The sequence below is a fragment of the Strongylocentrotus purpuratus genome, unplaced genomic scaffold (assembly GCF_000002235.5).
Source record: "Strongylocentrotus purpuratus isolate Spur 01 unplaced genomic scaffold, Spur_5.0 spur5_scaffold_20, whole genome shotgun sequence".
Classification (NCBI taxonomy): Eukaryota; Metazoa; Echinodermata; class Echinoidea; order Camarodonta; family Strongylocentrotidae; genus Strongylocentrotus; species Strongylocentrotus purpuratus.
The window spans coordinates 9,068,751-9,094,414 of NW_022145606.1; the positions used below are offsets into that span (position 1 = coordinate 9,068,751).

The window sequence follows — 25,664 nt, forward strand, 5'->3', positions numbered from 1 at the left end:
CCTCTCGTTTCTCTTTCTCTATCTCTATCTTTCTTTCTCAGTTTCTCTACCTCTCTCGATTCCCACTCCCCTCTCTACATCCTTTCTCCCTGTCTCCCCTTCTCTGTCTGTCCCTCTATCACTGTGTTTGTGTGTCTCTCTCTTTACCCCCTCCCCCTCTTACTCCCACTCTTTCTTTCTCTATCTCTGTTTTTCTGCCTTTCTCACTCTCTCTATTTCTATTCCCCTTCCCCTTTTATGTCCCCTTTATTTCTTTATTTCTGTCTCCCCATTATCTGGCTGTCTCTTTACCTCTCTTTACAACCCCCCCCCCCCCATCTCACTGTCCCCCTCACTTCCTTTCCCTATCTCCTCCTCTCTCTCTGTCCCTCATTTCTTTCCGTTTGTCTTTTTCCCTCTCTCTATGTCAACCCATAGACCTATTTCAAGAGCCTTGGTATTACCCCCTCTCTCTCTCTCTCTCTCTTTTCCTCTCCCTCTTTATATATCACTTTCCTTCTTTCTGTTAGTCTTTCACTCACTCTTCCTTCTCATGATGTAACACAACCATCCGTTTTTAGAGTCATTTTCTTGTTTAAGCAATCATTTTCTCATCGGCTAATACACTAGACCTCTCATTTGTCAGGTTTTGAATATTCGAACAGCTACGGGAAACTAAACACAGTAAAGACACGACAAACAATAGGCGAACGTGTATGGTGCAAGATGCTTTTATCGGAAACACCCAAATTAATCCAATTAGCATTAATTCAGCCAATGAAAGTAAAGAAAGGGTATATTTACATTGATGACGACACAATGGGTATCAATCAATCAAGAAAACCCTCTAAGCATGAGAAGGGATAGGACGAAAGAGAGAGAGAGAGAGAGAGAGAGAGAGAGAGAGAGAGAGGAGAGCGAGGGGGAGGGGGAAAGTTTTACATACATATGTATGTATATGTATATATATTTAAAAAAAGAGAAAGGCAGAGTAGGTTAAAAAAATAAGAGCAAGAAGAAGAACAAGAATTACTAAATATACATAAGGTGTAGAAAATGAAACATTTAAACTAAAAGAACGATAATCTATTTGCCCAAACACAGTTTTATGACAGATAAGCTGAATTTTCGTTTTCTTGTGAGAATTCGAAACAAATATACACTATTTTTCTTTCTATACATAGCAAGCTATTTTCCTATTGGATTCGTATATATTTTACAAAACCTATTTTATTCATAAAAATCTCATGATCTGTTGAAAAATAAAGGTTGAAATAAAGATCATTCTTATGTACAGCATTTGAAAAGGGGTATATGACTCATAAAACATCAATTTGTTAAAACATGGGAAACTTTAGAGCTAAAAGAAAATTAAAACATTTGCAAAACATGTGCAGACGATCAACATTTTAACATCCTAACTATTCAATCAAAAATTAGCCTCCAGGGCCCAAATAAACTACATTACTTTAATTAATGTCTATAGCAACAGCCGATTACCGCGTTATATGATTGCAAGTTCCAACACACAGAATACCTAGTAAACAATATCACGTTTATATCAAATGATGTAATATCCAAAGATTTTGAAAATAAAAATTAGTCCTCATTTCTTTGGAGATCAGATTTTATATCTTGACAAGAATATGCCATCAACTTTGACCTCATGAGTGATGTTTAATGCTAGCATAATGCTAGTAAATGAATTTCAGGCGTGTAACTGCATGCTCGTTGACTTATATTTTGCCGACTGATTGTTTTAATATTAAGGCTTCTCAATTTCACATTTGAAAAAAGGAAGGCACAAAACGGATCAAGTACTGCCACCAGGCTAGGCACTCAATATAAGTACATTAACCCCTTGAATGTTGATTTGATGTCTACCAGAAATATATTCCGACCCATTGCCTGAAGTGAAAACAGTGTCCTCTTTCACTTGACGAATAAGGATTTATTTGACCTCAAGAAAATCATGATTTAATGACGCAGAATTCGGGGTAAAGTGAAATCCAAGAAATGACTTATCATTACAAATTCAAAAAGATAACTGAAAATAGACAAAATGATCTCACTATCCAAATACGTGTAGTTCAAAAGGTATAAATCCACGATTAAAAACCTTTTACTATGTACATAGTGTAATCTGAATAAAAACCAAAACAAACATACTCATTTGGTTGTATTGGGTTACACGTGGGATGTATATTAGCGTTGAATGAGTTGCGTGTGTGTGTGTGTTGTGTGTTCTCCACTAATATATCGCTGAGGGCGCTCTACGTCTTACGATCAAAATCTATTCTTCAGTATACCTAGTATACAAAATCATGTGAATAATCAAATGATGTGATTTCCAAATATTTTGAACAAGTTAGTGCCTTAAATGTCTAAACCTGCTCAAGCAGGTACGTCTTCCCCGCCGTAGGGACCTTCTGGACGCTGGGTGCCGTGGTGCGGGCCGGGATGGGGGCCATCGTGGGGGCCATCGTACGGTCCATCGTGGGGTCCACCGTGGGGTCCACCGTGGGGTCCATGATGAGGACCATCGTCGGGTCCATCGTGGGATCCATGATGAGGTCGTTTGTGGTGATCATGATCGCCCTCCTCTTCGCTAGAGCTTCCTGGTCGATCGTGGCCGTCCTGGTCCTCACTGCCGCCCCCATGCGGGCCATCTCTGTCATCACCTAAAATGGAGAATCGGAGCATGAACAGAACTATTTAAAGGCCTATACTAGTGGGCTCGATCGCATGGGGAATTCATCAATGTTCGGATGTCGACCCATTAACAGGTGTTGTCAATTTTATGACCAGTCGGACTTATGTAATAGTCAACATTTTAAAACCAAGTGGGATCACCAAAAGTTCCTCTTGTCCGTTTTGAAACTTTTTTTTTGGAGGGTGTTGGGTAGAAAGGAGTTGGTGAGGTATGAGTGGGAGGGGAGAAGGGGGGGGGGGGGGGAGAAGGGGAATTGGTACAGACTACAGACAGAATGGGTTGCTTACCATCCATTGGCATTCCATTATGTTCTCCAAATCTCTCATCATGGTCTCCTTTCATCTCATCCCATCGGTGATGACCTCTCTCAAGCTGGAAGGAAAAGAAACAAAATAGATTGATGTAAGTTTTATTTTTCTTCTTCTTTTTTAAAACATGTACGATGTGTTTGTATTGTAACGGACACGATTTCGCCACCTTGGCTTGACACGGAATATTTGTCAGGATGCCCCGTGTCGGCCAGGCGCTCTCCGTCCGTTTGGACAAAATATATGCCCGTAGCTTGATGGCTGGAGTTATCACTGCTCACAGGTACTAGGGGTATCTCAACAATCATGCATCCGTCGACTGCAATCGGTCACCCCAATCGTTGTGCACAGCAACAGTCAATTGAACATCCTTCGAGCAATCAATCAATCAATCACCAATCAGTCACTGATTCTCGATCTTGATTATCTAACTACGGTTTCACTGTCGAAGAAATCAGGCCAGTCATGAGTTGCATGTTGAATTCCTTTAATGCAAACCAACCAACATTCAGGGTAAACTCGAACAACACAAGTACAAGTGTAGACTAGGTGTAAGACTATCAGGCCAACTATCAGGCCAGCCTCGGTGAGGCTGACCTGTATCGGATACAGTGCAGTGGAAAGCCCTAGATGCACAACCCTGACCATCCTAAAAATTTCCCTATACATAACCGTATAAAAGAACAATTATGTCCTCGTTAGTAAAACAACACTTCAACACAACATTTCTACTAATCCCATAAAATCTTCACATATAATCTTCAGTATAACCCCTTATTCCTGATTAGATCATTACTATACAAGTAATATCCCTAAAAGAAACATGATAATTGCACCAACATGATCAAAATATGTAATTTATGCTCATTTTCCTTCAGTTTGGTAATTGCTAAATCAACGATGCACCATATTGCTATAGCGCATGCTCGTACAACAGAAAATGCTTAACCTTCGTCCAATACTAAAACACTGATTTGTTACACGATTCCCTTCCCTCCCAAGCTTGGTCCCCAAGCTAACTTATCTCTAACTTATGCAACAACAACAAATCATAACATGTTATCAAAACAAATTAAAACTAAAATCCAAGTCTTTTTCTGACAGTTCAAAATGGTTCTTTCCAAAAGTGTTCAACTGTTCTAGAGTTCAAATCATGGGTCTTGGGCTACCTCATGCTTCACTGGGCCGCCGACTGACACCTCGTTGATCACCTCGCCAACTGCTAGGCCAGTACCTGGTGGATCTTTAGGTAACGCATCACCGGCTAGAGGATCGACATTCGGGAAGCAATCAACAGGCTCTTTGTCTGACTGGACATCGTTTGACAACCCTGTATCTGTGTCGTCAGCTGCTAGGCTGTTGTCCGGTGGGTCTCCAGCTACTTCGTCATCTGTTGGGATAGCCTCTGACGGGTCTTTGGTTGCCTCGTCCACTAGTAGAAGGGTATCTGGTGGATCCCCAGCCGTCTCCTCGTCTGGTAGAATGTCATCTACCGTCCCCCCAAGTGCATCAACATTCGTTGAATCCTCATCTGGTGGAATGGTAACTGAACCACCAACGTCTTGTTCAGGGTGCTTAGTCGCCACCCCATCGCCTCCAGCTGGATTATGAGGACAGTTCTGAAAGAAATGCCCAGCTTCATTGCACTGGTGACAACGTCTGGTCTCTGCTTCCTTCATTTCTGGACGGTCATGTGCGTACAACATCTTTGGATGAGGACAATTCCAAGAAAAATGTCCTTGTTGGCCACAATCATTACAAGGCCCGTCCTGACGTCTTCCCCGGGAGTGTGGCCCTGTATTGCCAAACTGCGACGTACTTGCTACTTGGCGGGTCAGTGCTTCCAATCTGGCTGTAAGATCAGTTAGCGCCTTCTCCATCTTCTTCACCATTTCGGATGTATAAGGGCTATCAGGGTGCTGAGGCCGATCGCTACCTGTCAGTACCCGGCTGTGGCTGTGACGGTGAGAGTACCACAACTCTCCCCTCTCTGCTTCCATCTGAAGAAGAGCCTCCGTGTTCAGAGCTGCTTTAATAGCCTCATCCAGGGTATGTGGCTGAGCCCGAAACAAACCTTCTCGGATGGCTGGATTCATTATTGCGTCAAGAAAGTGACCCCGAGCCAGCTCATCCTGTCCATCGGCACCAAACTCCTGGTAAGCCATTGCTGCCATGTATCTGATACTTTGGCCCAATTCCTGAAGGGTCTCGTTCGGCTTCCTTCGTCGGGAACGTAGTTCGGCCAAGAATACATCAGCTTTTCCTGAAGGTCCGAAGTGATGTATGAGCCTGCTGGTCAATGCACTGTACGTCAGTTCTACCTCACCATTCTTCCCCAGTAGCCTCAACGCTGGCCCACGTAGACTGGCTGCTAGATAATGCGTTGCCTTTCTTTCCGTCCAATTATTGATGATTGCGCATGCTTCGAAATGCTCCAAGTAGTCCAGTATGGGAATTTCCCCGTCAAACCAGTCTGGCAGCATGTTTGGGTCATTATACGATTCCATTGTCGTTCCGCATTTCCGTCAGCTCGACCAGCTGCAACACCGTCAATGCTACCTCCCGTCGTCCCCAAGCTCCGTCAGCTCGACCAGCTGTGACGCAGTCAGTCTTACTGCCCGTTGTCCCCAAGCTCCTTCAGCTCGACCAGCTGTGACGCCGTCAGTCTCACTGCACGTCGCCCCCAAGCTTTATCAGCTCGACCAGCTGTGACGCCGTCCGACCTACTGCCCTTCGTCGTCCCCCAGCTCCGTCAGCTGTACCAGCTTGTGACGCCGTCAGGCCTCCTGCCCGTCGTCCCCCAGCTCCGTCAGCTCTACCAGCTTGTGACACCGTCAGACCTACTGCCCGTCGTCCCCCAGCTCAACCAGCTGTGACGCCGTCAGTCTTACTGCCTGTCGTCCCCCAGCTCCGTCAGCTGTACCAGCTTGTGACGCCGTCAGACTTACTGCCCGTGGTCCCCCAGCTCCGTCAGTGCTACTGCCGTCGTCCACTAGCTCCGTCAGCTCGACCACTCCACACCATCAGCTATCCCACTTCTGACACCATGTGTGATGGACACGGTTCGCCACCTTGGCTTGACACGGAATATTTGTCAGGATGCCCCGTATCTGGCCAGGCGCTCTCCGTCCGTTTGGACAAAATATATGCCCGTAGCTTGATGGCTGGAGTTATCACTGCTCACAGGTACTAGGGGTATCTCAACAATCATGCATCCGTCGACTGCAATCGGTCACCCCAATCGTTGTGCACAGCAACAGTCAATTGAACATCCTTCGAGCAATCAATCAATCAATCACCAATCAGTCACTGATTCTCGATCTTGATTATCTAACTACGGTTTCACTGTCGAAGAAATCAGGCCAGTCATGAGTTGCATGTTGAATTCCTTTAATGCAAACCAACCAACATTCAGGGTAAACTCGAACAACACAAGTACAAGTGTAGACTAGGTGTAAGACTATCAGGCCAACTATCAGGCCAGCCTCGGTGAGGCTGACCTGTATCGGATACAGTGCAGTGGAAAGCCCTAGATGCACAACCCTGACCATCCTAAAAATTTCCCTATACATAACCGTATAAAAGAACAATTATGTCCTCGTTAGTAAAACAACACTTCAACACAACATTTCTACTAATCCCATAAAATCTTCACATATAATCTTCAGTATAACCCCTTATTCCTGATTAGATCATTACTATACAAGTAATATCCCTAAAAGAAACATGATAATTGCACCAACATGATCAAAATATGTAATTTATGCTCATTTTCCTTCAGTTTGGTAATTGCTAAATCAACGATGCACCATATTGCTATAGCGCATGCTCGTACAACAGAAAATGCTTAACCTTCGTCCAATACTAAAACACTGATTTGTTACAGTATGCATGGGGACTGATTTACCCAACAACTAAGAAAGCATGTGTTTGCTTGTAAGCAAAGGGGGACCGACGGCTTTAATTCGCCTCCGATGGACTTCCTAATGAGGGTTAATGCTCTACCAATTAAGAGCACGAGCACATTGATTTGGTTTTGAACACGGAGCAGCTTCTCAGTCTGTTCTACCAAATATTTCACGATGGTGATGGTGGCAAAAATGTCATTAATTTTTTTTATTTTTTTTCAAATCAAAATCCCCCCCCCCCAGAACAGATTGGCTCGTATTGATTCTACTAAATTTAAAGCCGCGCTGGCTTCAGGCTTACATTCAAAATCAAGTTAAGCATGGAAAGTCCATGTGAGATCCAAGTTTTCCTTTTGTTAAAAGTTATTTTGGACCCAATATCGATTTGAACTGAACTATTATAAGAATCGATATGTTTAGAACATTTTTAATATTTATTCCCCATTTATCTTTTTTCCCTCTCTGTCTCTCTCTCTCTCTCTCTCTACTTTTACATACCGAATCATCAGTTCCACACCATCCGCTACGTACAAGCATTCGATGAGTGAAGAAACCGATGCACCCAACTACTAGCATTGTTGCCACTACACCGATAAAGATCTTCTGCCATCGCTGCAACGATCCGCAACAGCCTCGTCTAGCGCCCGCTTGCGTCTGAACGGCAAATTCATTCTGAAGTTTGTCCGTTTGGATAGGGACCTGTGTGGATGAAAGTTTGTATCAATACCATTAAAGAAAAATTCAAATTAAAAAGTAAATTATTCTAAGAGAAAGCAGAAAATCAGAGAAGCAGACTAGGTAAAGTTTTAAACGAAATCGGACAAACAATGGAAAATTTAGGAACACTTTTAATGTTCTAATCACTATAATTATGGGCGATTCAAATTGGCTGAATCGGTAGTGTCACCGTGACAAAGTGCCGGACAACTTTTCCATTCGTTCCAACACACATTATGACTACAAATGCAAAGTTTTCAAAATATATGAATCAGGAGGGTCTTTTCATTTTAGAGAAACCTTAGATAATATATGCTACCCATAACAAAGTGGAGACGTGACATAAAGGGAGAAAGAAGAAAGGAGCCAAAGGTAAAAGATAAATTGATGATATTTTTCTTAACGACAAACGGGAGAGTTGTCCTTAAATGATATTACAATCCAGTGACCAAATTGTCAATTTTTGATTCCCATAAATTTTGTGAACTTGTATTTCAAACGCTCATAACTTCCTAAATGTTGGTCCTACTTATTTCCCACTTTCTCCATTGTGTTTACCTTATCTTACTTCTTTCATACCATGGCAATAACCTTGACAAAATCATTTTGATCAAGGGTTGAATTGACCTGGAGTTCAAGCTTAATTTTATCACGCCCCCCCCCCACCCGAACAAAAAATCGATAGCCACATTTTTTAATTTTTGAAAGGCTTCGTCGTTGTGTTGTGTTTTAATTTGGGGACATATGGAAACGTTTGCTTGTATTTGTCTCATAAAAGAATTTGATCACGAACTGACTCCCACACGGTGTTGAGTGCTCAGGGGTCATAGGCCACTGGCTTCATCGGGCAGGTAGTTCCATTATGTGAATGGGTAAATTAACTATTACAAAATGAGGGGACACATTACATTGTACAATAGGGACACACATCGTTTTTATTGTGCAGAACATACTCTTTTATTGACTTACTTATTGCATGGAACTATAAAACCAAAATGCATTTTGTATTCTAACAATTGGAGTACAAAGAATAATAACAGGTGAATGAAATGCATAAACACCACAAACACCTTGGGGAGGAAGCATTCAAAAATTTGAATACATATAGTTGATAAACGACTCCGATGAAACTATAAAACCAAAATGAAATTTGCGTTCTGGCAATTAGTACAAAGCATGATAGTAGGTGAATGAAATGCTTCAACAGCAACACAAACACCTGGGAAGCCAGGAAGCATCCATAAATTTGAATAATTTAGTTGACAAACGACTCCGCATGTGGACGTTTGTTAGAGCAGAAAGCAGTGGATTCTTAACAACACGAACCCATTTAAAAGAATGTCGGAACGTTAATTAAATTTGGTGCGGTTGGAAAATGCATCTTTCTACCCTGCGACTTTAAAGGTACGATCCAGTAAATTAAAACGGTAAAATGGGTCTTATTTTAAAATTACTCATTAAACAAAACCCAAAACTTCAGTGATATCAGAAAAAATATGTTATATCTAACTAATAATTAAAAAAAGATGTATAAACATTGTGAAAGTGTCGCATTTTACGATAAAAGACACCGATTTAGCGAAGATGACGTCATTAGTGCGCTTGCATCAGGGAATTCAAGGTCAAAATGTCAATTCAGACGCTGATAAGTTATTGGTCGAGCCTTTTTGTTTCCTTTATACCGACAAAATTATACAATCAATCAAAATAAGTTTGATACCAGAAGAAAGCTAACGATTAGTATTTTCATTAACCGCTTGCCCCAAAGTCTCTTGACCACAGTGAAACGAGTGAGAGCTTGCGAGAGCGGCCAAAGTGTGATTGAAACTCGCTATTTGCTCTTCTCCAACGCAAAAAGAGACGACATTGTGCTGGATAAATCTATTTTTTCGACAAAAGTACAGAAAATTTGCATATGGTCTTTTTATATTATACTTTATGAAATGTTACCCGAGTGACTTCCGTGCGCCCCAATGCTGGAAAGAAGCGCACATTTTAGAAAACTTCACTTTTTTTATGGAAAAATGCATATTTGTTCAATGCACGCAAGTCAGATTGAGCGGATGATACAACGTTTCCATATGGGGGGGGGGGGGGTACGATTTATTCATTTAAACAAAATTGAGTTGTTTATATTGTGTACTCTATTTGCAATTATATTGTATTATAATTCGTATGATGTACATGTATTGGATGATCATAATACAGAATAGTACCAAACAAAAATTATGCATTAACCCCAAAATTAAGGCCTCTCTCTCAAAAAGAAGAAGAAGATCTTTTATAGAAGCGCTTTCATTTTTTTTTGCAAAGACATCAATTTTCCTATAATCAGACCTTCTAAGGGTTAAACGGATGTGCCCATTCAAGCGTGGAATTTCAAAATTTGATCTTAATTGTTGTCCGTAGAGTATTGAACTTTTCGAAATTTGATATATATTTTATTAAATTTCATTGCCGGTTTAGCTTTTACAAAATGTTTACCCAATAATGAGTTTCCATTTCAAAATAATTTATTAAAAAATGAAAAATCTGCATCGTGCATTACACTTTGACTACCAGAACCCCACATCACCACCATCAATTACCATCAGCCCCAATAATTAACATCCCGACCATAATAAAATCGCCCTCCCCCTCCAGGAATGCACCATCATCCTCATCATTATAACCATCACCGGCCCCACCAACACCATCGTCATGAATATCATCACATACCCACCAACAACATTATGCTCATTATGAATACCATCAACCCTACCAATTTCATCGTCGTACAGTGTAAATAATACTACCCGCCCCCCACCAGCAACACAATCCTCGTCATGAATACCATCACCCCACGGCCCCACCAACACCATCGTCATAATCACCCCACCAACAACATTATCCTCATGTATACCATCACCACCACCACCAATTCCATCATCACTATCACCACCCCCACCACTATTCAGTCTAGTTAAACCTCCACTGAAATGAACAGCCCCTGAGCAAGATCATCATTCTATCAGTTTGTTCGCTATTAATACTGATGCATTTTCCCGCTGAAGCGTATACAGGCATAAGTGAAAATCTGCATCGTCACGATAACGACGAATACCACCACCACCACCACCACCATCCTCATAAATAAATTATAATAATGCATTTCACCTTCATTTCACATTATTAAAACAGATCTATAGCGCATCAGAATTACAGCAATTATACTCTCAACATAATATTAAACGACTCTATAAAGTAACACTATCCAACACATTCGCATTATCACAAACAGATAATTCCCCAAACATGTTATGAATTCGTGAATATGCAAAGCAATATAATTGTGGAATAAGAGTTGATAATTTTACCTCCACTTGGCCAGCTTCTATCGCTTTCTGCTTGGCTTTCTCTTGCGATGGGTCAATAGCAAAAACAGTCGGTTTCACCATAGCGATGAATTATTGTCCACAATAGGAGCAAAACTATAATAAAAGGATATTTTTTTAAAGAAATCTTCTCCCAGTAAACACGTAAAGCACTTGCGAACGAACCGACGAATAGATTATGAATATATTGCGTGCAAAACCTGTCGTCTCGAACCGAATGAAATTGTCAATAAGCAAATAGATTGTCTTCATACGTCATAATGATGCTCGAGTGTTTTTCGATATTAGTCGTCGCTCAAGCCGTTGATAGAGAGAAGAGAGGGACATGTATACAAAAACATATTTATAGGTATATACTAGGAATAGTATAGAGAGAGAGAGAGAGAGGGACAAATATAGTTATATATATATATATATATATATATATATATATATATAGAGAGAGAGAGAGAGAGAGAGACAGACAGACAGAGAGAGAGAGAGAGTGTGTGAGAGGGGGGGGGGGCAGGGAGAGATTAAAGGGAAAGGGACATACACATATAAACATGCATATTTCTATTATAGGGAGAGAGAGAGGGAGGGACATATTATATAGAGTGTATATATAGAGAGAGAGAAAGAGAGAGAGAGAGAGAGAGAGAGAGAGAGAAGAGAAGCATACTTAGGAGGGGGTATTAGAGCCTAATACAGTAAGTGGTAGGGAAGAAGAGAGACAAAAAAAATGAAGAAAAGGAGAGAGAAAGAGATATAAAGCAAGGAAGAAAGTAACGAAAGAAAAAAAGAGAGAAGATTTTAACTTTTTCATTTTAGTGCATCAAACACGTCGATTTCATATATACCCTCGGGGGGGGGGGGGGGGTCTCAGATTTGTTCTGGACGGGGTGTGCCGCTCAAGCCTCGAAGTCCTTACCTATTTTCAAGGGTAATTTGGGGGGAGTTTTCTCGAAATAGGCCCGTTTTTCATAATTTTCGGGTGGTCGCCATGCAAACACCCGAAAATTTGGGCAATTTTGAAAAAACGGACCCATGTTTAGGGATATTTGTGTTAAAAATTGGACCGATGTTTAGGAATTATTTTTGGTGAAAAGGTGACCCATTAGGCCGGCACACCCCCGTATGTCTTAATATGTAAATACCCCCCCCCCCCGGCATTTATAACCGGAAACGGATTGGCGTAAGACTAATGCCACAATATCTCACACTTCTACTTATTTGCATAACAATCGTGTCGCCCGGAGCCACCCGTGACCTGGTACAGCGATGCACGGAATCACGTATAGTGTGTAACCTTTTGTCTGTTTATATACATAGAGTATGATGATGATGAAGTAAGGAATATGTATTTGATTTCACTGTACGTGTTTATCATTTTGTATATGCTCGTATAATCGATCAGATTACACCAGCAAGCTTTGAACATGTTAAATTTCGGTATCACGAGTTATATAGTCATGGATAAGAAAAAGATCCTTCACAAGTATCCGGCCTGAACACGTATGAGAAATCCGTTTTCTTCTTCCTCATTTGGACACCCCAAATTTATGTTTTTCTGTGTGTAATTCATTATTAACAAACACCAAAGTACGGTATATATATAGTTGTTCATTTTTTTGCAATCAGTATATGGGTCATTAAGTTCAAGGTACATTGGTATGTCTTTGTATTCCAAAATAGACATGACGTGATGGCGTTCATGAAGTTTTGTATACAGCCTATATATTGGTAAAATCCTTATACAGATTGCTTAATCAATATGTGTATCTTGTTGATAATTAATTGGTTTGGATTATTCACTTTCTTTACTCCTTTTTCCTAAAAATAGAAACGAAATGGATAAAAAAATAAGTAATGATAATCAACCACCTAAAAATAGAAACAAAGAACGGGATAAAAAAAAAAAAAAAAGTGGGGGTGGGGTAAAAATAATAAGAAAATATGGCATTTTAATAACTATTGATTTGGTCTATATTCTTCTATAAAAATAAAATATGTTACCTTTTTAAGATACTATAACCTGTAGTCATATCACTACAATACTACTAGTACTACTAGTACTGCTTTTATTACTACCACTACGACTACTACTACTACTAATAATGACACTAATAATAATGTGTCTTCTTTATCCAGGGTTGTGGCATCGATATTACGTTCACTTTGAAGGCTTTGTAAATGGATTAGGAGAACGTAAAGAAAGAAAAACGGAAATGAATGAAGAGTATCAAAAAGAAGAGATAGAGATATGTAAATAAATTGATAAACGATATATATATATATATATATATATATAGCCTAGAGAGAGAGAGAGAGAGAGACGGGGGCAGCAATATATAAAAAGATCGAGAAATAAACAGAAGGGAAGGAAAATGAGACGTAGGTATCAATAGAAAAAGAAAAGAAGAAAAGAGAGAGAGAGAGAGAGAGAGAGTGAGACCAGTGAAAAAAAAAAATTTCAGGCGCTATATGTTATGTTATGTTATGCCATTTATGTAATATTCCGGGGTAATATTACATTTCGTCATGTCATTTCGTTTATATAAATTCATAATAATTATATACACATGCACCATTGGTTACTAAGCAGTAAGGAAAGAAGAAAGCTGCAAAAAAAACCATGGATATCTCGAGGGATCATGAAATGTATTCGTGTAAAATATACAATGTATTCAAAAGTTATAAAATCAAATCATCGACAGGATCTTGTTGACGAGTACAAAAAATACAGAAATGTACTGACCACTCTGCTAAGAAATGCAAAAAGAAAGTACTATTGCGATTTGTTACAAAATAATGTAAAGGATACAAATAAAACATGGGCCATTATCAATGAATTGTTAGCTGGAATAAACAGATAACCGAGAAGCGCTGAAGTGGACAGACTAATTAAGAAGGTTCATGGAGAAAATATGCAACTGACATCTCAATCTGATATTGTGAATGAATTTAATGACTTTTTTGTAAATATTGGACCGAATTTAGCAGAAGAATTGCCGAATACAGATGTAGCATATGGTGATTTTTTTGGGCAGAATATAGAGCAATCTTTATTTTGGAAACCAATAACTGCAGTTGAAGTTAAGAGTCAAGTTCTGCTACTTGATACCAAAAAGGCTTGTGGTCACGATAACATTCCAGTGCAATTAATTAGAGATAGTGCTCCATATATTTCACATCCACGGGCATATATATTTAACTTGTCATTAGAAACTGGCAAGGTTCCAGATGAAATAAAGATTGCAAAGGTTACTCCCCTACACAAAAAAGGGCCAAGAGAAGATCCAGGTAATTATAGACCAATATCGGTTTTACCTGTCATCGGTAAAGTGTTAGAAAAATTGATAAATATCAGATTAATACAATTTCTAGAAAAAAATGATATATTCTATTACCATCAATATGGATTCCGAAAGAAATATATCATTAAATTGTCTTTGATCAACTTGATAAATTCAACTTTGAAGTCTATAGATCAGGGACAAGTAACTCTGGGTATGTTCATCGACTTTAAAAAAGCATTTGACACAATTAATCATAATATATTACTAGGTACACTATCTCGTTATGGCATTCGAGGATTACCTCTAGAATGGGTTAAGGATTATCTCAGTAACCGATTTCAGTTTGTCCAGTGAGGTCAAACGTTATCAGAAAGGAACAAGATAAGATGTGGTGTTCCACAAGGATCAGTATTAGGGCCAACTCTGTTTTTAATCTATATAAATGATTTGCCAACTGTTACTGATTATTTCAATTTTCGGCTGTTTGCCGATGACTCAAATCTATTTCATACTTTTTCTGCTGACCAGGGTGAAATTTATGTAAATGAAGTGAATAACAACATACAGAAGATACATAAGTGGTGCACTGCTAACAAACTTACAATCAATTCAATGAAAACTAATTTCATGTTAATATGTAGTAGGAGGAAAAAAATAGGTATAAATGGTAAACTAAAAATCGCTGGCGAGGAAATTAAAGAGGTTGATGTTGCCACTTTTGTTGGGGTTCACATTGATAGACATTTGTCTTGGAAGAGTCATATTCGTTTTGTAAATCAGTGTATTAGAAAGAAAGTTGGAGTGCTATTTAGATTGCGACATTTTGTTCCTAGCCGTACTTTGATATTATTATATAAAGCATTTATACAACCACATATTTCTTACGGAATAGAGGTGTGGGGAAGCACTTATAAGACTAGCCTAAGAAGTATATTATATTCACAGAAAATGGCAGTTCGTGCCATAACATTTAGTGAATGGAGAACTCCTTCAGATCCATTATTTAAAAGATTGCGAATCCTAAATGTGTATAATTTACATGAGTTATCAATTTCTACTTTCATGTTTGATCTAGTCAATGGCAATTTGCCTCATATTTTGATAGAGTATTGTGACATTATAGAACATAGCTATTCCACAAGACAAAAAGAAGATGGACAATTATGTCTTCCAAAATTAAGAACGACACAAGGTCAATTTTCATTGTCTTTTGTGGGCAGTGAATTTTGGAATAGATTACCTGTTGATGTCAGACTGACAAGGTCTAGAAATAGGTTTCGGAATTCTGTTACAAGTCATTTGTTGAATAAGTCATGAATGAAATATCAAGTGTACACAATTCATATTTTACATTATTAGTTTGTATATTGTAAGACATTGTTGAGTACTGATTCTTGTTTTGTCTAAGTATCGATTGTAACAGTAAATTCATTATTTTTTGTTTTGTTACGTTCTCTAAACTGATTTGTAACAAAATACTTTGTTTAGCTGTTTAAGGGGGTAGGCTCGACTAGCACATGTGCTATTATCTGGCCCCTTTTACCAACCAATAGTTTCTCTTTCTGTATATGTAATTATTGTATAAAATGTATGGAATGTATTGCTGTTGGTAAATAAATCAAATCAAATCAAATCAAATATATATATATATATATATACATATATCTTTACCAGGCTTGTTTAGCATTCATTCATTCATCTAATTCATACCTGCATTGATATACGTCGCTAAAATGACAGCAATATAATTTCAATTCACCAAGTCTCGACGGCGCATATTTCATTGCTTTAAAATGGGTGTAGCATGACGAGACTGCGTGTCTTTCACGTGGCCTGACTCGGGGCCAATCGGGCATTTCTCTAACTTCTAACCAATCAGAAGGCCTCTTTTTTCCCCGGAAGTGCCGGTTGACATTAATGCGCCAAATGTGGTTCTCAAATTGCAAAAGATCCCAACTCTTGGAGGGGGTAGGAGAAAGCAATTTTACGACATATTACTCCAGGAAGTGCCTGGAAATGCGTCTAATGTGGTTCTAAAATTGCAAATGCTTCCTACTCTGGGAGGGGGTTCTAACCCACCCCCGCTTGGTCACTCCGCTCCTTCGCCGTTGACGCCTCGCTCTGTCGCTTCATCATTTTACATATATTTCACCCATGCCATTTTGTGCTCCCCCCGGTAAGAAATTCGTGGATCCGCCACTGATACCCATACCCCTTGAGCCTCGGGCGCTGCGGATGCGGATTTTGTTAGTCTGCCCCCCCCCCCCCAACGATTTTGCTCATTATGCCACTGTTCAGCCCGAGTGGTGGGTAGCATGTTATCTCCCGGCAGTGCTTGTCGCAGAAGCTTCTGGAAAGGAATGTTCTACGAGTGTCACTGTTAGCGGCCACCAAGGCCCATTAGTGACTATAAAAGACATAATATTATGCTCTTCCTGGCTATTTGGGAATGTGACAGTTTGCAAAAGAAATGGAGAAACGCGCATTTTGTTGAAAATAATGCGATATCACGAACATTTATAAATCACTTGTATGGAATTGAAAATAAATCATGTTTACATTTTATGGGGGAGGGGCAAGCGCCCCTAAGCACCCCCCCCCCCACCAGTGTTTGCCATGCTACACCCCCTTTAACTGTAATAATAATCATCATTTTCAGCTTAGGAGTCATAAAAAGTACTGGGTGTTCCTTTTTTAATGATGCGACACACTTTTAACCAATCAATGGACAAGAATATATGCATGACGTATATACTTGCTTTTGGTTGATCAGGAGTTATCTTTCTAGCACCCATTGTTCACAATTTCCTACGGTGTGGCAGGCGGGTAGCTATAGGATTTTATTTTAGGGGGTGGTAGTGATGAACGCGGAGCGTGCGAATAATTTACCGAGAGCGAGAAGCGCGCCCCCTAGGGGGTGGGTGCAGGAAGGGAAGCTCAGACGTTTCATCGAATAACATAACGTAACACTTCAATTAGTTTATTTCTCTGGGCTATCACTTTCTCATTTGCTTTCTTTCTAGGTTTCTTTGTCTATTCACCTATAATGTATGTCTCATTTATCTCGGTTCCCTTTTTATTTCTCCATCTCTTTATCAATATGCCACCCCCTTTCTCTTTGTCCTTCTACCTTTCTTTCCCACCCCCTCTCCCTCCCCCTCTCTCTCTTCATCCTTTTGCATTTTTAGTCACTAATTCTAGCCGAATAATCCACTTTGAGCCAACATACCTCAACGTGGAGCTGGAGAAGCTACATTTAAAGATAAAGGTGAGTTCTGGTAAGAAATAGAAAATGAATTCTCACAGAATCAAACGAAACTTGCACTGAATGTTCAAGATTACAAATAAATGTCATTTGCCAAACAATTTTGGTAGAAAATGTATTCTGGCCGTGTAATGAGCATAGAAAGATTAAGACATCTAGGTTAGTAGCCCGACACCATTAATGTAGTCCCAGAAACATCTTTCTGTGTACATTTCTTGTTACTTTACCAAGACTGGGCCAAAATTATTATGATTTTGATGACTCCAGAACTTTGCTGTACAATACTTACATGCTACATGATCAACTTTTTCTGATCCATTCCACACCTTTTCTTTCACAATGCAATCGGATGATCAGAACTCACCTTCATCTTTAAACAAGCAGACTGCTTCAATAAAAATGACATAAGAATGATTTCATTGAAACGGATGTGATAGAGAAACAAATTGTTTTAATTGCGCAACCATAATAATTTTTTATTAATGTCTCGAATCTCGATACAAATGTAATTTGTAAAAAACTGCATCGATAAAACCAAGAAATGAGTGAAACGCTGCCTTCCATGCATGAATGAAATTTTGAAATATATTTGATGCAAGTGTTAAAAAAGGATTAAAAAAAATATATACCAGCTTACTCTTAGGCCATCATTGAACTAAACGAATAGTAAATTGGGATTGGTGCAAGGTTTATAAAACAGGGCCCCGGATGGAATAACCAAACTCTCCACCACCTACATCCCTAGTTGTATGAAAACGAGATGGTGCCGGGTAGCTACAGCAACCATGTTGGGTGTAAGACTCACAATGTGGAACAGAGAACTCAAGAACATACTGCTTTGTATTAACCAAGGCATTTTGAGATATTGGAACCTCACCTCCTCAATGAGCCGGATTCCTTGCAGCCTGTACCTTGTTAACCTCATTTCATCTGACCCATGTACAGAGGACCAAAAAAAAAAAAAAAAAAGGCTCCAAAACAAAACAAAAAAAGTGTCCGCTTACCCCTGAGCGACTTTTCGGCCGGCGCGATTTTCAAATTTTCGGGAGCAAAAAAAAAAAAAAAAAAAGTTGGGCCCCCTCCCCTAAAAAATCCTGGATCCGCGCCTGCCCATGTACCATCGTAGCTACCAGGACTCTATCGAGGCTGTCTACCGTAGCATACACAAACTCATCATCATGGGTTGCTATGATGGAAGTGCTTATGCGACCTTCCCGATCAAAGACGGTGACAGTACTAGGCGTGAGGTCGTCAGTACTGGTAATCATTATGCCGGTCTTGGTGACGCATGCTCTTCCTGGCTATTCGGGAATTTGTCAGTTTGCAACATAATTGGAGAAACGTGCATTTTAAAAAATCATGTGATATCACGAACATTTATAATCCACTTTTGTATGCATGGAATTGTAAGAGCACATACATTTTTTTTTTTGGGGGGGGGGGGGGGGGGGGGGGGGTCCAGTTATTGAGTAAAAAATCCTGCGCCGACTCAGCTGGCCGGTGAATAAGCGGGGGGGGGGGGATGCTGGAGAGGAGGACCACTAATTGTTTTTTTTTTGGGGGGGGGAGGGGTCAGGGGAGAGTACGCTTTTGTTTTTTGTGTTAAAAAAGGTAAAATTTACTTTACTATCCTATTTTTTAAAACCGTTTTAGGGGTCTAGGGGGGGGGGGGGGCTGGACCGGTAGAATCGGCCCCTGGATCATGGTTATACCAGGGAGGTGAGAACCCTCCGAGATTTATTTGAACTTGCCTATGAAATAAATAATATACCGGAAAGAAAATGAAAATTCGTGCAGCCGCATTCTGATGTGCTGCCTCCTTTTCAGATTTCCAATTGCATTTTAATTGTTGATGACAAATGTAATGATTTTCCATACAGTAGTGGATTACATGTAACACTATTAAAAATAGACCTCTACTACTAGTACGCACACGACCACTAAAATTTAGTCTGTAAATCAAGACCCCTTTAAAAAAAAGCCCCAATCTGTGCCGCATAAAAAAATAACGCTCTCGGCGAGCATTACATTGTAATGATATCTTATCCTTCACGGCGTTCCATAGATGACAGCACAAAAAAAAAAAAGTTTCAGTTTACGGCAGCATGCACGGCACTTGATTCAAATTTGTGCCTGGCTTTATCGATTTCGCTTCTTGTCATCGTCTGTTCTAGAAACTCAAAGCTGAGCACGTAAGCAGTCATTACATACATGTATTTTTAAAAAAACATAGAAATTGATCTGTCCTCTTGCAAGATCAGACATGTGGGGCTTGGAAGCAAAACTTTCGATCAGCACCAACAGTGGGACGGGAAGAGTTAGCAATGTGTGGAGGAGACATGAAGTTTAGAACTTCTTGCGTAATGCTCGCCTACTACTGTACTGCCGCATGGGACGTACATTGTAGCAAGCTGCGTAGCGCTTCGATCTTATCATGTGTAGTGTAGCGTATAGACTGGGGTGCACTAGTGACTAGTGCAGACAGTGGTAGTTATTTTACCTGACTGCTTTTTTTGAGTTATCTTGTCTTTTGTGATGATGTTTCTTGTCATAATTATTTGTTTACTCATGACTAATAAACTAGTACTGTATTTCTTCTTGGCGTGGTGGGGCATGTAGAACTTTACGCATTAAACAGTTGAGGATCTGAGTCTGATACATTACGATTTACGGTAGATAACTTCACACAGGCGCACGCCAGCCCGCAACCCACCATCGGTATGTATTGTATCGCAGCGGTTTGCCGTGAAGCCTGTGAAAAGTGTATACTAATATCTAGGCAATTCAGCAGCCATACAGCATTTAGAGCTTTGCCGCGATGTGAAGTACAATCCTTGCTCCTAGTCCTAGTGGAGAGGTACTAACTAGTGCATATACAAGGCTCTGTATCTTCGGTGATTATAATCATGTTGAGGGTCACATGTCCTGGTAATGCCTGCTGATTGGTGGAGGATACTTCGTCTATATGCCAGGAATGTCTGCTGATTGTATAATGTTGGTTCAGCTCGATAACAGCACTCTTAGTGAGGTTGATCTTGTATCATAGGACTATGAGATATGAATTTATGTCTACTACCTAGGGCTGCTACGAGTAGTCGAATACTCGAGTACTCGCACTGTTTACAATTACTCAAGTACGATTTCTCGTACTTGAAATTTCGGCCGCAAAAAATGAAATAAATAAATCCCGGTCACCTGGCACTGTCCAGGTCGACGTTTAACCATGCCAGGGAGAGCGCCGGCTGCCGGCATGGTACCGTTAGTTAAAAATGTTTCCCAGCTCAATCACTGCCAAACTCACCACTCAGAAACTGGGACCAAATGTCCGGATTTCTGTGTGGACTCGGAGGAAAACAGATTATTCTGCCATCTTTGGTTTTTAAAACAGCATTGTTTACTGTTATTATTATTATTGAATCAGCGCCTTTAACTGCAACTCGAAGTAAAATTGTGTGAGTTTTCGGAGACGGACCTGGGATACTGCTCCCGTGGTATGGTGGTGGCACCAAAAAAAAAAATAATAATAATTTAAAGGTACTATGTCCCATTTGCAGGCCCAAAAAATGAAAAGGTTAAATTCCAACAGCATTTGAAAGATAATACTAATTAAGAACTTCCCTCAAAAAGGTGGGGCTTGAAAATGTCTTCAAGTGGGAAAATAATGACTATTAGTTGTCAAATTGACTTAGGAGCTATAGAGCCAATAAGTAATACTCTTGATTTTCAGACCATTGTACTGCATGGTAATACGTTTTATGCTGCGCAAAGATTCAATCAGTTTAATTTTGGCCATCACAAGAAGTGGGTTATTGATGTAGACAAATGCTCATGTACCCTTTACAGCTCATTTCATGTATGTTATAGGGCGCGTTCATGCTTGATTTTGAAGGCAGAATGAGCGATTTGTAACGCTCATCGTAAACGCTCATCGTAATCGCAGTTCCACGGTGCACTGTTCATGCTCACTTCTCCAGGCAATTCTCCTTGGGTGGCCTTCAGCTGGATTCGCAAACCTGTGTGCGCATGCTACGTAGACCCACTAGAGGTCAGTGCGTTGACCCCATTTAAACGCGTTTACAAATTGTAAACGCATCTTTTTGTGAGTTTGCGATCGTGATCGCCGTTTTTTGGTGATTCTACAAAAGTGAGCATGAACGCAATCGTGTTTTAAACTAAAAGCGTAACAGATGCCTGATTCTGGCCGTCAAAATCAAGCATGAACGCGCCCATTATCAAAGAAGGAAAAAAGCCAGTCAGTCACTCATAGTGTCTGACAGTGAAGTCTAGCAAGTAAATAGGTTTCCTTGCATAATTTGAATATTAGGACACCGCTAACATTTAAATTTAACAGATAGGACATACATGACATATTCATAATTCCTGCAAATTTCTACAGAATTTGAGGTTGGCTGCAAAAGGACATAGTACCTTTAAAGAAAAAAAACAACAATGCGTCCGAATATTCGAGTATTCGCTTGTAAGCCTGGGAGTGTACTCCGGTACCTCATCACACGGTTTTGCACAGCCTTACTACTACCGTGTACTTTTCTTCTTATACTCCCATTTGTAATAATCTCCCATGCAGTACTATCTACAGAAACTCTTTACCGAGGACATTTGGACTGAAAAATACCTTTTTATATGAGGGTGAAAACTGAAGACCAACAATAGAAGACTTCAAAGAACTAGGGCCGACAGAAATACTTCGTCATATCAGGGCCCTGTTTCATTATACATGTACTTGCTATCAACAATAAGTGCTGAATTTCTATTTTGATCAAATGCATATAATTGGTTTACATACATATAAATAAGAGTTACTCTTAACAAATTTGAAACGGGCCCCTGGTATCTATTTTTCTAACTCTAACAAGTTTCACTGTATGTGATGAATGTTCTGATAAAGGCCTTTTTTCAATTTTTTCCCCTGTGCAGTGTGATCCTGACAGAAGACCGCAATGGCTGCCAGGTCAAAAGAAGAAAAGCTCCAGTGTTTTAACTGTCCAATGTGTCTTGATGTCTTAAAGAACGCTACCCTCCTTAGCTGTGGCCATTCCTTCTGCAGGGGTTGTTTAGAAGCATATGACAAGCAGCTAAAGGACCTGAATCACATTGTCTGTCCAGTCTGCAGGAAGACGACCAAGCTGGATCAAGAACGGGTCGCAGGATTGACACCAAATTTTCTAGCAAAAGGTCTAGAAGATATCCTCAAAGTGGACGGCAGTGCACAAAATCAAGAAAATGATCTATCAAAGTTCTGTCCATTACATAGTCATGTCTATAAAGACATTTACTGCCAGCCCTGTAGTGAATTCATCTGCCTTACATGCTATATTGACAGCCATCAAGGTCACAAGATTAAGAAGCAGGAGGAGTTAGAAAAGGAGTTAAAGACCATGAGAGATGCTCTTCTTGAGAAGAGTATGACAAAAAAGACCCATTTTGAACATTGTTTGAGCGAGGCTACCCTACAAAGAGATGTCTTGAGTTCCCATCTGAGTGGCTTGGAGGGGGAAGTCAGAATTGCCTTTGCCAACAAGGTGGCAACTCTCCAGCAAAATGAGGAAGAATTACTAGAGAAGATAGGAAACATCAGGGAATTATTGTCTGGGCATTGGGAGAACTGTATATGTCACTGCACAGAAGTAATAAGTAGGATCAGTAATTCTGTCAAACTCTTAACCCATCATGCAAGTAAGCCTTTAGATCATGATATGATTAAAGCTGTCCATCTGACATGTGCTGATCTAGAGGATTCACTGAAGGAGGCCACTCTTGAAGAGTCTACAAAACATGTTAAAGATATACAAAATAATGTCCAGTTTCGTCCGGCTGGGGATGAGCTTCTTGCCCTAGGTTGTATACATCTCGGCGACAACGACATAGAGGCTAGTAGAATTATAAATAAGACAGATGATGCTGGAGTTTCTGAAGAAGCGGGAGTGCCACCAGCTAGCAGTCTGGAAACCGGGAATGCCATGCAACATATGAAGACTACTGGTAGAAGGCGTAGGAAAAACAGGGGAAGAAGAAAGAAGCAAGCTGGCAGTGAAGCATTATTGAATAATTCAATGAGTACATGTATTGTAAGAACAAGGGCTTTCCCTTTGGGTACAGGACGCTTGTTCGGACTCGCAGCTCTGTCGAAGGATGCAGTGGTTTTAGGATACGCCATGGACCGGAAAGGTTGTTACCGCTTTACTCTGTCAGGTGATGAGGATCAATACCTTGGGAGTGAGGTGGGTGACGTCTATGATGTTGCTTTACTTTCAGGTGGCAGGACAATCGTATCAAAGCAAGGAGATGAATTCTTTGTATACAACACTGTCAGCGGGAGCAGTAGTGGCAAGAGGTACGCTTGCAAGCAATCTGGAGGATTCGTCCGGGTGTGCACCGATCAGCATGACAACATCTACGCCGTAAATATAAAGCCAGAGATCTGCATCTTCCACGGTAGCAATCCTAATCCACAGAGAGTGGTCCCCACTGGGGATATCCGACCGAAGCAGATCTGTGTTACCACGACTGGCATAATGATCACCAGTACCGGTGACATTACGCCTAGCACGGTCACTGTCTTTGACCGGGATGGTCGCGTAGGCACTTCCATCGTAGCAACCCATGATGATGAGTTTGTGTATGCTACGGTAGACAGCCTCGATAGAGTTCTGGTAGCAACGGTGGTGAATTATTCAGATGTGCTGAGACTAACAAGGTACAGGCTGCAAGGAATCCGGCTAGTTGAGGAGGTGAGGTTCCAATACCAACAACTCACATTGACTTGGCCAATACAAAGCAGTATGCTCTTGAGTTCTCTGTTCTACATTGTCAGTCTTACACCCACCATGGTTGCTATAGCTACCCGGCACGATCTCATTTTCATACAGCTAGGGATTTAAGTAGTAGACAGTTTGGTCATTCCAACCTGGGCCCTGTTTCATGAAACTTGTTATCAATAACAAGTTACAATACATGTTATAAACTACTGATGTCCTTACATCATTGGCTCAGAGCAAAGTCGTCTTATTATTTTTTAACATTTGTAATTAATAAGAAGTTTTATGAAACCGAGCCTGGGTTAATAGGTTGCCTGAAATGAAATAGAATAATGATCCATGAAGGTTATTTCAGATATGATGTGGTGAACTGAAGCAGTTTTTATTTGTATCTCGGAATGTGTAAATTGAATGGCAACTGCGCACAGCAAAGGCCTCACAAGTAGTCTCTGAGCTCTGTGTTATCCATAAGATGCATAAACGGGCAGCATATTGTGCTTGTTTCACCATAACAAATAATGTCCAGCGATTTTAATGGCTATCCAACAAAATCGACAGTCTTTCGAAACAGTGTTTGGGATATGTAAATGAGCCTACTGTGACATGAATACACGCTAAAGGCTTATTATTCAGTGATATTTGTGAATGAAAAGTTGTTTGACATAATTATCTAAATAAAAGTTTGAGTAATATCCAATCAAGGTAGTGATTGTATATTTGTATACCCAATCCAAAATTCCTAATCCTAATAATATTACCTCTATGTAAAGAAAAGTATGATTTTCAACAATTATGATTTTTTTTTTTTGCATTCTGGAAATCTTTATATTTCCCATATTAAGCTTCCTGTCAAACTACATACAACTTGTTCCCAAAGTCTCCCAGATGCAGGCACAGTAAAGGCATACAGATTAGACGACCCCCCCTGAATGGAAATGGAAATAGACTTCTATGGTTTTTGGTTTTAGCGGAATAATCAAGCGGAATAATCAAGCCACTGCTTAGTGTTAATGAATAGGACATTTGTACGTGAAATATTAACACCAGCCGCAAAGGTCGGTTCAGCAGACGACAATTTTGTTGGTGTTAGTGTTTCTAAAAGTCCATTTGTAAGCAGTGGCTTGATTGGTGTGTAAATAGTGGGTAATTGGTGTAATCTGTAATAAAATGTATAGTAACTGTACAGATACATGAAGTGTCACTTGATTTGAGAGTAGCTATGATACGCAAGAAGAGCTCATGAATACCTTGTTTCTTTCCAGGACAAATATAATTTCCCTTTCAAATTGTGTTAAAGCAATTGTACCTCTTCAAATTCCAGAGCAATACTCTACCTTCTTAAGTGA

The 25,664-nt window shown here is 40.0% G+C and overlaps 2 protein-coding genes across 3 annotated transcripts; one reads left to right on the forward strand and one right to left on the reverse strand.

Annotated features, from left to right (window-relative positions):
- Positions 1–688: 688 nt before the first annotated feature.
- Positions 689–11,236, reverse strand: LOC752513 (acidic proline-rich protein PRP33). Of its 2 annotated transcripts, none has more exons than XM_011685540.2 (4): positions 10,982–11,236; positions 7,407–7,607; positions 2,978–3,064; positions 689–2,649 (listed from the first exon to the last, which is right to left on the reverse strand). In XM_011685540.2, exons 1-4 carry the CDS (start codon positions 11,060–11,062, stop codon positions 2,374–2,376), a joined length of 645 nt encoding a protein of 214 aa, XP_011683842.2. In that variant the 5' UTR covers positions 11,063–11,236; the 3' UTR covers positions 689–2,373. The 2 variants fall into 2 exon arrangements, with proteins under 2 accessions (XP_011683842.2, XP_001176234.3); XM_001176234.4 differs by having other exon boundaries at positions 689–2,660; positions 2,980–3,064; positions 10,982–11,233.
- Positions 11,237–19,657: 8,421 nt separating this feature from the next.
- LOC100891374 (E3 ubiquitin-protein ligase TRIM50) lies at positions 19,658–25,233 on the forward strand. Its single transcript, XM_030992715.1, has 2 exons — positions 19,658–19,734; positions 22,478–25,233. Exon 2 carries the CDS (start codon positions 22,501–22,503, stop codon positions 24,439–24,441), a length of 1,941 nt encoding a protein of 646 aa, XP_030848575.1. The 5' UTR covers positions 19,658–19,734; positions 22,478–22,500; the 3' UTR covers positions 24,442–25,233.
- Positions 25,234–25,664: the final 431 nt, after the last annotated feature.

Excerpts from the sequence above, each read along its gene's own strand:
- LOC752513 (XM_001176234.4), bottom strand. The coding sequence starts at position 11,062 with ATGGTGAAACCGACTGTTTTTGCTATTGACCCATCGCAAGAGAAAGCC. Across the intron at positions 3,065-7,406 it reads GGTGTGGAACTGATGATTCG|CTTGAGAGAGGTCATCACCG; the intron begins GTATGTAAAAGT and ends TTTTCCTTCCAG. Across the intron at positions 2,661-2,979 it reads TAATGGAATGCCAATGGATG|GTGATGACAGAGATGGCCCG; the intron begins GTAAGCAACCCA and ends TCTCCATTTTAG.
- LOC100891374 (XM_030992715.1), top strand. The coding sequence starts at position 22,501 with ATGGCTGCCAGGTCAAAAGAAGAAAAGCTCCAGTGTTTTAACTGTCCA.